At 37.3% G+C, this 12,745-nt stretch overlaps 1 protein-coding gene across 1 annotated transcript in view; it reads left to right on the forward strand.

Annotated features, from left to right (window-relative positions):
* The window catches only part of PKP1 (plakophilin 1), a 57,746-nt gene that overhangs the window by 21,646 nt on the left and 23,355 nt on the right, over window positions 1-12,745 (forward strand). Inside the window, exons 3-4 of the mRNA XM_007421158.3 lie at window positions 162-589; window positions 11,001-11,145. Coding sequence (XP_007421220.1) covers window positions 162-589; window positions 11,001-11,145 — 573 coding nt within the window. The remainder of the gene's footprint in view (window positions 1-161; window positions 590-11,000; window positions 11,146-12,745) is intronic.

The raw sequence follows: 12,745 nt of genomic DNA on the forward strand, positions 1-12,745 counted from the left end.
CCTGTCAAAGTAAGCATTACTTTCATTGCATCCAGCACCCAATCTTTTGTGGGTTTTTCTTTTGCCTTTATCAAGCAAGTGAAAAAAAAAAAATTAATCAAAGACTCTTGCTGGTTTTCTTTCCTGTCCTTCCCCTTCTCCCTTCTCTCTGTGTCCATCAGATGTACAATGGAACTCTCAAAAGAAACGCAGCTGAGAACAAACGCTACAGCTCCTACAGCCAAATGGACAGTTGGGGTAGCAGGCATTATAACAAGGTCTGCAGCCCTACAGGTCCTGGCAGTGACTACTGCTTTGTGCAGAACATGAAGAGTAGTCGGAGTGAGCCAGACCTCTACTATGACCCTCCCCAAGGCACGCTAAGGAGAAATCAGAGGGGAAGCCGGGTGAGTCACAAGGCCAGTCTGCATCGTCACAGCCTCTACAACAGCACATGCAACAATCAGGAAGGAATTACAACCATCACAAGGCCAAACAAGAGAGTTCCAATCCGCAGCTCCTCTTGTACTAACAAGCAAGATGCGGTCTATGCCCAGCCTGTAGCCAGCAAGCCTGATGCAGTCTATGGACAAGCTCGCTCCAGCTCCAAGTAAGTTCCTGCACATGTTTTCTCAGTGCAGCTCATGATGTAGAAAAGTAGGTGTAAATAAAGATGGATGGTATTTCAAATTGCATAATGGAAACCTGCTTTGGGCATTTTGGTTTCCATCATTCTGAAAATCATCATCATCATCATCATCATCATCATCATCATCATCATCCCTTCAGAATCTTATTGTGGCACACTTCCCTATGAATAAGGATACCATTGAGGATACAATCCTCAACACACTTATTAGGGAGTAACCCTCATAGAACATAGTATGGCGTAGCTGTCAGTTACGTGGGAAGAACCCTAGAGCAAGAAAACATGTAGCATCCATATTTAACAGCACATCAAGGCTGTTGTTGTTATTAGTATATTTCCCTGCTACACCACTGGCAGTCGAATGTTTAGCACCACAACTCAATATCCACTCAGTGACTGAGTTCTTCCAAAGAAAAGAGTAGAAATAAAGATCCGAAAGTTCAAATGGGATTTTTTTTTTTAGATTTTTTTATCCCACCTTTAATATTTTTAAAAATAACTCATGGTGGGAACATACCTAATACTCCTTCCTTCTCTTATTTTCCCCACAACAACAACCCTGTGAGGTGAGTTGGGCTGAGAGAGAGTGACTGGCCCAAAGTCACCCAGCTGGCTTTCACACCTAAGGTGGGCTAGAATCCATAGTCTCCTGCTTTCCAGCCTGGTGCCTTAACTAGTAGACCAAACTGGCTCTAGTTTAATTTTTTTTTTTTTTAATTTAACCTACATTTAAAAAATCTAAACCATTGGAATAAAAAGAATCCCAATAAGAATTTGTGTATCCTTAGAGTGTTTAACCAGTTATAAACATTTAATCAGTTATAAGCATTAACCAGTCATTAACATTGGATAGTGACCTATGTGACACAGCTTCTTTTGGGGAACATCAACTTAAATAGAACATAGAACTTATCATAGTTCTATTGACAAATAGAACCATTAAAGTAGCTGTGTCTTTTTCCAGGTTCACATGACTGCTTCTAGGGGTCTCTGCATGACTGTTTTTGAGCATACTTTCAGAGACAACTGGAAGCAGCTTCTGAAGAATCTGTGCGTACTTGAAAATGAATATGGCTGCTTTAACTATTTGGAAAGAGATGATTTTCATGCACTCCTGCATGTTCTGCAGCACCTCTTTTGAAGTATTTGCATGCTAGATTCAGCTTCATCTAACTATTTTAAATTAGAAGATGTAGAGACTTAATATATGAGCCAGCATTGGAAACCTTCCTGAAAATGAGGTGGATTATAGCGTGCAAACACCTATGCCATAATAAAATGTTAGGACTATTCTATGTGCAGAAGTACAAGTGGAGTGTTAGAGTGTAAAATCAAGCAGCCTTTCCAAACTTCTCCTTAAAAAAAGATTATTACAGATCCAGGTTCCTATTAGAAGAGAGTTGCTTTCGTCTCTTGAACTACTGTGTGGGAAACACTTTCCTCTGCCAAACATCTTTCAGGAGTGGCCCCTTTGTAGCACCCTTTCCAATTGGGTGTGGTTCATCTTGTGAAACTGGTCCAGATTGGGGAGTTGTTTGCCTTGAAGCACAGGCCTGGCTGGTGACTCTTCCATCCAGTAGAACCAGTTCTTCTTCGGGAGCTGTTTCATTTCTAGAACTGAGACTGCTTGTTCCTGCACCACAGAGAGACTGGGGCGGAATTCATGTGATTGTTTTAAAAGTGGTAGTGAGTGAGTAGTCCTCATTTATGAGACCAGCCAGAATGGAAAGTTCATTTCAAATATTTCTTTCTGTTGAAATAAATAAATGCTTAGAAATGTGCATCCACCTCAGGGACTGATAGTTTAGTTCTGAAGAGCCATGAGAAGCTGGAGTATATTTTTTTATGTGTATTATTCTCCAAGTCAGTTAAAATTGTTTTCTATTTGGAGGTTATATTACAGAGATTTGCTTAAGATACAGAACAGGGCAAAACAAACTTAAGGCTGGAGTAACGAGGAACTGATCAAAACTGAAATTTGCTCAACAATCTTGCCCAACTCTGTGTACAGAACCAGCAGTTTCTACATGCAAAGTATGATCCTGCTACTGAGCTGTGATTACTCTGCTTCTTGCAGCTTAGCCTTGACTTTTTTCTCTGTGGAGTCATCCAGTTCATCAGTCACCTGCCTTTGAAGGTGCTGAAGGATTCTAATTACTGGTATGAGTTGTGGTTACATAGTGCTCAATAAGTCTTCCCAACAAACTGAAACATCTGAATCCATTTGATCTAAGTCCAAATTCAGCTCCATAGTTTTAGGTATTTTCTTCACTTGTCTCTTAAAAGAGCAAAATCTGGTCAGAGAATTTGTGCCTTAAAGACCAATGATAAATGATCAAGAATCTACTATTCCTGTCATTTTTAAAAAGGCTTTGAAAAAGAGCAGAAGTTATGATCCAAGTCTCCACCCTTCTCTACATGGGTCAGGACATGTTGATTCTGTTACCAGCCCCATTCCTCAGTCCCTCAAAAAGCCAACCTGTGATCATCTTCATGGCTGCCAACTTCTAAACAGAGATTAAATGCTAGAACAAAAGAAAGGCGAGTTCCCATCAATGGGACATAGGAAATGGGGTGAAGCAAATGTTCCTACTGACCCAAAGTTCTGCAGAACTGCAACATTTCAAGAAAAAAAATGAGATTTTGCCTAATACTACAATAGAAACCATGATAAATCAACCCAGTGGGTCAACCCAGTGCTTTGTGTGGAATAGTTGAGCAAGTTGTTCCATAAGCCAATTGTAAAATCTCCCTGGGATTTACATTATGCTGAGATTCAAAGCTGCAGTTAGAGAACATATTTTCTGCTGCCTGTGTATATGAGGCTGATGTCAGAACTTCATTGTCCTGCTTTCTCTTTCTTATCACTGCCTAAGGAAGTGAGTGGTATGAAAATGTATAAAGTAACTATTTTTCACCTGCAAAGTTAGAAAAATGTTATATATTTGTTATCTTTACAGAAAAGGAAATGGTACATTTAACTGCTTTCACATATGAAATGTAAAGTGTTGCAAAAGAAAGATCTGTTATGAAGCAATTCTCTTTCATGGAAAAACATACCTTTCTTTTTCCAAGCGAGGCTATACATTGGCCCCACTGAAGAAATTGTTTAGGACTGTATTTCTTAATTAATCCGTTTGATTAAAGCAGAAATAAGAGCCTGATCATTAAATTTTCTAGCTGTTTGAAGTGGTAGTAGTGATGGGCTAACAATATTCTGATAGATGTTCATTATAATTACTACTATCACGAAAATCTATCATTGCTAGTAATACACTGTATAGTAAATCCTCACTCTGTGTTTGTATTATTGGGACTGATTGGGATTGCCTTTTTGATAGAATAACAGTAAGTTGAGACTTGAGAAGAGAACTTTGTTGATATAAAGCACTTCAGGATGGTGTATGACATTTGGAGAATAGTTGGTATTCCAGCCTTCCTCTAACAGTTTAACTGTATCAGTTTAATTGCCCTTGCATGTGTACTTGTTTACACTTAGGTTTTAAAGAGTTTAATTCAAGATTTGTGTATTTCTAGTATTTTCTTATTCTAAAACTTACCTAACTCTACTTTTCCCAATCTGATGGCTTTCTGGTATGTTAGACTACAACTCTCATAAACGCTGAAAGATTTTGTGAGGTTTAAAGGAGAATGTGTGGTTTGTGCAATCTGTCATGAATTTACATGAGTTCTCAGAGATGAGTTCATAGAAATCTTACAAAAGTTATTATCACACTAGACTTTTGTTTGAAAAGGTTGCCCATCCCTGGCTTAGTTATGTTGCCCACGCTAGAACAGAATAGGCTCATATTCCAAAATTTGTTTAACTTGTTTTTTAAAAATCTGATGGTTGGGTTTGGACCACATACTGAATCATAAACCATGGATTTCAAGCCACAATGGCTGGGTTCACATAATACATTATACCCAAACAAAATGAGTTTTCTGGGTTAGTGCAATGTATGATTCTAGCACATGCAGATAATCACTACCACCACCAGCAGCAGTGCCACCATTGCTAAGCAATGCTTAATTGCCAGGTTTAATTCCCTGGAAAACATACTTTCTCATTTGGCAGACCTTTCTCCAATGAGTGGTTACAGAATGCAGTCCCTTTGCTGCTATGCCACTACATCGTTTTCACAGCTAAGTATACAACTAAATGAGTCATGGAAATTGAAGCTATACCTTAGGAAAACCCTACTTTAAAGGAAAGTTAGAGGTCAGGGTTGGAGAAGTCAAAAAGAAGGCAAGTAAAAAAAGACAATGTCAGAAAATGAGGAAAGGAGAAAATGAAAAGGAGAAAATGTGAGCGGAGACCCTAAAAGAGAGAGAGAAAAGTGAATTGCTTATGGTGTTACATGAGATAAAGACCATTTGCTAGGGGAAATGCATGGGGCTGCATTGATAGTTGCATCATGTGGTTGAATGAAGAATGTTCAAGATTTAAACATAATGTTTGCTGAATGGTGGTAGACAACCTCGCCTTTTTACCAGAAAAATCCTGCTCTGCTGGCTCTGGATCTCAGCTAGATGTTAGAATTGCTCAGCGAGAATTTGACATATAGTTTGACACTGCATTGCTTTGGGGAGGATCAGTCAAATTAGGACAATTCCGGTTGAGACACCTTTAATCCTTCTGTGCTACCACAATGCTACTCTTCTACCCCACCCCCACCCCCACCCGTACACACACACACCCATTTTCAGTCCCTGAATCCTCAGAAGCAGTTCAAACATAATCTGTGGTTCTCTTCACTTCTGCTAACCTGAAATGCTGCAAATAAGGAGGGGACTCAGTGCTGTACCCCAAGCTGCTAACAAACCTGCAGTAGTACAATCAGCTCATTTTGACTCAACACAAAAAGGGAAAGAAGAAGGGAGAGGAGAGGAAATCCCAGTCGTATGGCTCTTTGAGACTAGTCCTAAAGAGAAAAAAGAAACAGGCAAAACCCTTGCCTCTTTTGTCCCTGCTCTCGTTGTCCGAGCCCTGGAAGAGAGCTACAAAGAGGTCAAGCTATCATTCATCTTTCAGGACTTGAAGCTGAGGAACTGGGAAGAGGGATAAGGAAGAGTTCCTTCCAAGAAGGAAACAGAGGGGCATCTGCAGCAAGCCAGGGTTCCATCACAGTGATGAACGTCATGATGCCAGCTACACCTCTTTCTTAAGTTGTGTGCAATGCCGTGACACTAGTAGAAAAGGGCTGGAGTTTGTGTCACAACATTGTAATGCATATTTCATCATTTGTCCCTCCTTGCTCCTCCCACAGATGCCACAGAAACAGCAAAAACCCAAAACAATGCCCCCCTTTGCCGTGGTTTCAGTGGCACGGTAGCTAAGATGGAAATCAATGAGCTCAGCTCTCCAATGCTCTGACACTGTGGGAGGAGAGGGGCTCAGAGCCCCTTTCAAACTGGTGTAAAAGCACTGTTTCAGTCATTCCCCCATTGGCAGCTGTTAATATGAGGAAGCCTTGTATATCACATCGAACTACCCCAAATACTGAAAATCCTATAAAGTTCTCCAGTTGTTACATATTCCCAAATCTGTTTTCACAGACATAATCTCAGCAACCAATACCAAAATCTGAGATTCTTCAACTGTGTGCCTTTTAGTTTAAAATGACTGAATGCCATTTTATAGCAACAGAATTTTCTCTATCTGTAAAGCAAAGAATGGAAGAAAATTAACTTCCATGGGAAGACTAACCAATTATTCATTGAATTGTCAAAATAATACCAATATTTAACTGATAAATATGAGGAATTCAACTTATTCAATTCTTCACTTTGCAGTTCTTCATCATAAAAATACAAAGCACAGCAATCTTGCCTTATTATTTACATATACAACAACATGAAATCACAGCTGCCAGTTCTTTAGCTGGTGTTGGCCTTCATTCTCATCAGGTTCTTCCCAAGAACCTAGGATGTCATAATGTATTGGCGTAGCATATGTGTGGATCCAAGCAGTGTGGCCTTTTGTAATTGACAGATGGAAATTTTGTCAATTTGCAGATTTTCAAAGTGCCATCCAAGGTTTTTCGGTATGGCACCCAGTGTGCCAATAACCACTGGGGCCGCCACTGCTGGTTTATGCCATAATTTTTCAATTTCGATTTTCAGATCTTGATACTTTGTATCTTCTCCAATTCTTTGTCTTCTATTCTACTATCCCCTGGTATTGCCACATCAATTATCCACACTTTCTTCTTTTCAACCATTGTTAAATATGGTGTGTTATGCACCAAGACTTTATCAGTTTGTATTCAGAAATCCCGCAATATTTTAACCTGCTCATTTTCTACTACTTTTTCAACTATACGTTCCCACCAATTTTTCATTACTGGCACGTGATAATTTTTACAGATGTTCCAGTGAATCATTTTGGTGACTGTGTAATGTGATTGTTTATAATCAGTTTGTGTGATCTTCTTGCACAAGCTGAGTATACAATCTACTGTGTCTTCTGCTTCTTTGCACAATCTGCACTTTGAATCATTTGATGATTTTTCAGTTCTGGCCTTGATTGCATTAGTTCAAATAGCTTGCCCTTGAGCAGCCAAAATCAAGCCTTCAGTTTCTTTTTTTAATGTTCCAGTTGTAAGCTATTGCCAGGTTGTATCTTTATCCACTTTCCCTTTGATCTTTTGTAGAAATTGACCATATAATATTTTTCCTTGCCAGCATTCTATTCATGTTTTTATTACAATATTTAGATATTCATGTTTTGTTTCCTGTACATTCAGTAAGTTCCAATTTTTAACTTGCATCAGTGCTTGTTCTTGGATGTCTTTTACATAATCAGCCAGTCCATGCTCTTCTTCTTTGACAGTTTGTTTGACTTGAAGTAAACCTCTGTCTCCATTTCTGCTGGGCAGGTATAATCTATCAATATCAGTACGGGGATGTAATGCATGGTGAATAGTCATCACTTTTCTTGTTTTTCAGTCCAAACTGTCCAGTTCAGCTTGTGTCCAGCTAATAATTCCAGCAGTGTATCGTATAACCGGTATGGCCCAAGTATTGATGGCTTTGATAGTGTTTCCACCAATCAATTTTGTCTTTAGCAATTTTCTCACTCTTTGGATGTATTGTTTACTAATCACATTTTTAACTTGTCCATGCTTGATGTTATCCAACTGTAAAATGCCCAGTTACTTGTAGGCTTCATCCTGATGGCTCCTGATGGTTTGGCCATTCAGCATTTCAATTCCATTACTCTTCATGATTTTATCCCAATTCATTGCTCCTGTAGCATATTTCTCTAGGCCAAATTCCACTGTGCTAAAAATTCTTACAGTATTTGTCAATGACAGGATTTAGATTTCTGATTTTCCACAGAGCTTCAGATCATCCATATACAGCAAATGTGAGATTGTATTAGCATTTTTTGCTGTTTGATAGCCAAGATTTGTTTTCTTCAAAATCACTGAAAATTGGATCATAGCAATGACAATATAATAATAATAATTATCATTATTATTAAGTAATGATTATTAATAGTAAGGGTGATAATTAGTCAGCCTGGAAGATCCTCTCCTAATGTTGATAAGCCCATATTTTTCATTTCCAACTATCAGTTCGTCTTCCATTGCTTCATTATTTTTTTCTATAAATATTCTAATGTTTTTACAGACACCATTTGTTTCCAAACATCTGATGATCCAACTATGTGGTAACGAATCAAACGCCTTTTTATAATCAATCCAGACCATATGTAAATTGGTTTTTCAGCTTTTGCAATTCTCTAAAACCATTTTATCCATCAGAAGTTGATCTTTTGTACCTCTGCTTTTCCTTTTATTTCCTTTTGGTTATACCTGATAGATGTTATTTTCTTCTAAATAATCTTGGATGTTGTCTGCTATTACACCTGTGAGTAATTTAGACATTGTAAGCAAGCATGTTATTGGCCTATAGTTTCCTGGTGTTGTCCCTTTCACTGGGTCTTCTGGAATCAGATAAATTTTGCCAGTTATTAAATGGTCACTGATGTCTCTTTTATGCAATACTTCATTAAGCTGTTTAGCTATAATTGGATGTAAGCTAGTCAGATATTTGAGCCAAAAGCCATTCAATTGATCATTTCCAGGAGATGTCCAATTTTTAATCCTTTTCACTCAATTTTTAACCATTTCTGCTGTTATTATTAGTTCTTCCATTTGATTTTTAGTAAATTCATCTTCAAATTCTTTTATCCATCCAGCATTTTTATTATAGTCTTTTTGAGTTTCCCATAGATCTTTCCAAAACTGGATTGTTTCCTTTTTGTTTGCTTTTCCATTTTCAGAATTTCTATTGCCCTTTGTACTTTGGTAGAATCGCCTCTGGACGGATTGAATTAGCTGATTTTGCTTAAATTGGATGATTCGTGCCTCATAGCATTTAGTTTTCCCAGCTATTGTTGTTATTTGTTGCTTTATGATTTCCAAAGCTTCTTCAATCTTTCTGGTGTTAAGCCAATATTTTTTATTAGATCAAGATTAGATGTCTTGATCCTTACATTCTTCAATTTTTGCTCTTTCATGTTCTTTAAATTAGTCGCATGTGGTATTAATTTCTTTATCTTGGCCTCCAGTCTGATCTTCCACTTTGGGATTGCATATGATTTTGCTTTTGGTTTTCTAATTTTGATACCCAGTTCTTCTGTAACCACCACTGCTGTACTGTAGGCAAGCTAACTGGTCTATTCGATAGATGTTATTTTAATCCTCGCCTTATTTACATCCTTCATTATAGGTGCCAGGTCCTTTTTCAGCACTACTTTCAGTGCTGGCAGTCTTGTCTTTCTATTGGTAATTCTGCATATCCCATAATTTTCTCTTTTAATTCTTTTTGTCGGGGGGGGGTGTCAGTTCATAGGTAGTTCCGGTGCTGGCCTATACTGGTTCTGTTGTTATTACTTCTTCTAAGTTATCATTTCTGTAGTTCATATCAGATGTTTCCTCTATATTTCCAATTGTTGTTATCTGAGTTTCTCCTACTATTCTATTATTGTTTTTGGGTCTTCCATTTTCACATTTTTTTCTGAATCACTTCTAGTTCTGCATCCCTGAATATTTTATTTCTGGTAATGAATCTCCTTTGATCTGCTAATTGTTGTTCAGTGATATTTGAGTCTGGATAAATTCCTTTCCACAGTTCAAACTTTTGCTTTAAGTAGCCCCACTTTATTGGTTTTGATTTATAATAGCAGGCTATAATGGTGCAATTTTCAAACACAATATCCTTTTGTCTTTTGTTTGTGGTTGCTGTTCTTCCAGTAATCCTACAAGGCTAAGCCCTGGTTGCTCAGCCATAGCTTCTGAGTCCCGTTGCCCACTCGTCGGCAAATGCCCAGGAACTCTAACATTTGATGTGGTCCTTGTTGACCCGGGTGACGACCGTTCCAGTATAGGATTCTTTTTCTGTTTTCTCACCATAGTTAATGGATCGATGGATACACTTAGTCTGGCTTTTCTGCTGAGACCTGTCTGGCATGGGTGATCGTTCTGGTAGAATACACTACCACCAGCATAGCTCTAAACCTCACCAGACCATCACAAGCCACTCCCCCATGACAAGGCAGTATTCATGGAGGGGATGATGATGATGATTGTAGAAAGATAATTAGAATGTTATAGATGGTGCAATCTTTGTGATTTTTTTACCTTATTCTTTCATATATTTTATACTTAGGATGATTTCATATGATCTTGATACGATTATGTGTCATTCCCAGACAGCAGAACAGAACAGAAGTTAGATCACAGATCAGGTGGTATGATCCCATATCAGTAAAGAGCAGGAACCAAAAGAGGATCATGATCAGCATATATTTTTTTAATTTTTATGTTTTAAGTACTTACCGTTTTAATGTTTTGTGTGAGCCACCCAGAGTCCCCCATTGGGGGGAGATGGGCAGGGGAGAAATTAAATAAATAAATAAATAAATAAATAAATAAATAAATAAATAAATGAAATATTCAAAGCCTGGCATATCAAGCAAGAAATCTGGGAAGTAAAGCTTTAATGTAAGAATAACTCTGTGTTAAAAGACTAACTTTTAATATCATAATGATATTTAGCAGCAATTTGGAGACTTAACATAACACTTCTTTGGATGGCATTATTTTCCAAGTAGGGATGGAACTGTCACATAACAGTATCCCCAACTCAAAAAGCCTCTCCAAAAGTTTTTTTTTTTAGATTATTTAACTCTATTTAGATCTTGAGCACTTTGAAACAATTCAGATCATGCATAACTACACTCAAAGCTGCTGAGAAGTCAAAAGAATCAATAGAAACACACAACTCATCTTTTTTTTTAACATAGGCCATTCTACAGGATGACCAAGACAATTTTGAATGTTTCTTCTTTTTCATTCAGAATGTGCCATGATGAAGTGGATTATGGAGCAATGACCATCCAGAAAGCCATTCAACTCCTGTGTTCCTCAGATGAGAAGAACCAGGCCATGGGTGCTTTCTACCTCCAGCACACCTGTTTTCAAGATGAATCTGCCAAGCAAGAGGTAAATACATTCCTATGTTATTTCAGCTTTATGGTTGAAGCTTAGATATGCAAAATTATGTCAGAACACTTTTTTCCTATAGCTTCAACAGGAAGATCAGATTAGGAATAGAAAACATGTCCATTCAACAGTAAATATAGTAGTAAAACATATTACATGGATGAATAAACTTGGATTTTCAGCCACACTTGCTTAATACGCAGTAGAATTCTGTTTATCAACAAATAATTTATATTTGAGAACCTAAACTTACAGCTATTAGAAGCATTCCTGACTTGGAATATATTTAAATACTCTTATCTAAATATGGACAAATACATTCACATAAGGTTTATTATATTCAGTTAACGATTATTAAAATATGGATATTTTAATTCATTATGAATTTAAGAACTGTATCTAAGAAAACAAACTTGAATTTGGAATATTTAGCAAGCAATGCATTACTTCCTAAGTAGCAAACAAGACACCACTGAAATACTCCAACTGTATCCAATTTTATTGTTAAAATGTTCCTTTAGAACAGTTAGGTTAACAACATCCTGTACTAAAATCCTCATTGATGGTAAATGAGATTATAATTAAGCTCTCGGAAACAAAAGTAAATACTGCTGGTTGGAACATGAGTAACGAAGTTCATCAAACAGTTTAGTAATTGTATATATTATGTTATAAATGTACACAGTATTTATTACATAGTCTAAACCTGCTGATTTTATGGATATATATCTTTTCCATGACCTACTAGGATGAACTGCCAGTATGGCTAGTAATTCTGGTACTATTTAGGAAATACATTTGTTGTGGAGAATATAAATTTTAGTACATTCTGTCTGTTATGGTGCTTATCTGCTGGACATTAAAATGGTGTGAATGTTCCAAACTCTGCAGCTAGGTTGGAAAAAAACCTATTCTTAAATTATTCTAACCTCATCTCACACAATAAATAGCTCAGTGAAGTCTGAGAGTATTTTAACATTAAGATTCTGGGTCTATTCCATGACACTGATTGTGTTTGACAATTAACATAATGCATTTCTGGCTAGCTGTGATTTATTTATTTATTTATTTATTTATTTATTTATTTATTTATTTATTTGTCACATTTACATAGCTGCTCATCTCACACAAAACAACTCTAGGTGGTGTACAATTACATAAAACAGCAAATAGATAAATAAGAATCATTATAAAAGATAGAAAGTAATTATTAAAATAAAAATATTATCAAAAAAATTAAAATATACAAACCCATGGAGAGAGCAGAATATCAATCATAGTGGAACCATCTGAGAATGTCTCTGGTTCCCAAGACCCCCAATCCTGATGACATAACCAGGTCTTGAGGGACTTCCTAAACAATACCAGGGAAGGAGAGAGCCTAACTTCAGGAGAGAGAATGTTCCACAAGGAGGGAGCCATGGCAAAGAAGGTCCATATCCTGGGACCCATCAAATGCAAGTCCTGGCCGATGGAGCCCATAGCATACCTTCCCTGCTGAATCTAATGGGATGGGCTGATGTAATCAGGGAGAGGTGGTCTCTCAGATAACCCAGTCCCATGCCATGAAGGGCTTTAAAGTTCAAAAACAGCACCTTGA

The sequence above is a fragment of the Python bivittatus genome, unplaced genomic scaffold, assembly GCF_059951505.1.
Source record: "Python bivittatus isolate LINGU-HERP-01145 unplaced genomic scaffold, Pbiv_v1 ctg000700_np1212, whole genome shotgun sequence".
NCBI lineage: Eukaryota > Metazoa > Chordata > Lepidosauria > Squamata > Pythonidae > Python > Python bivittatus.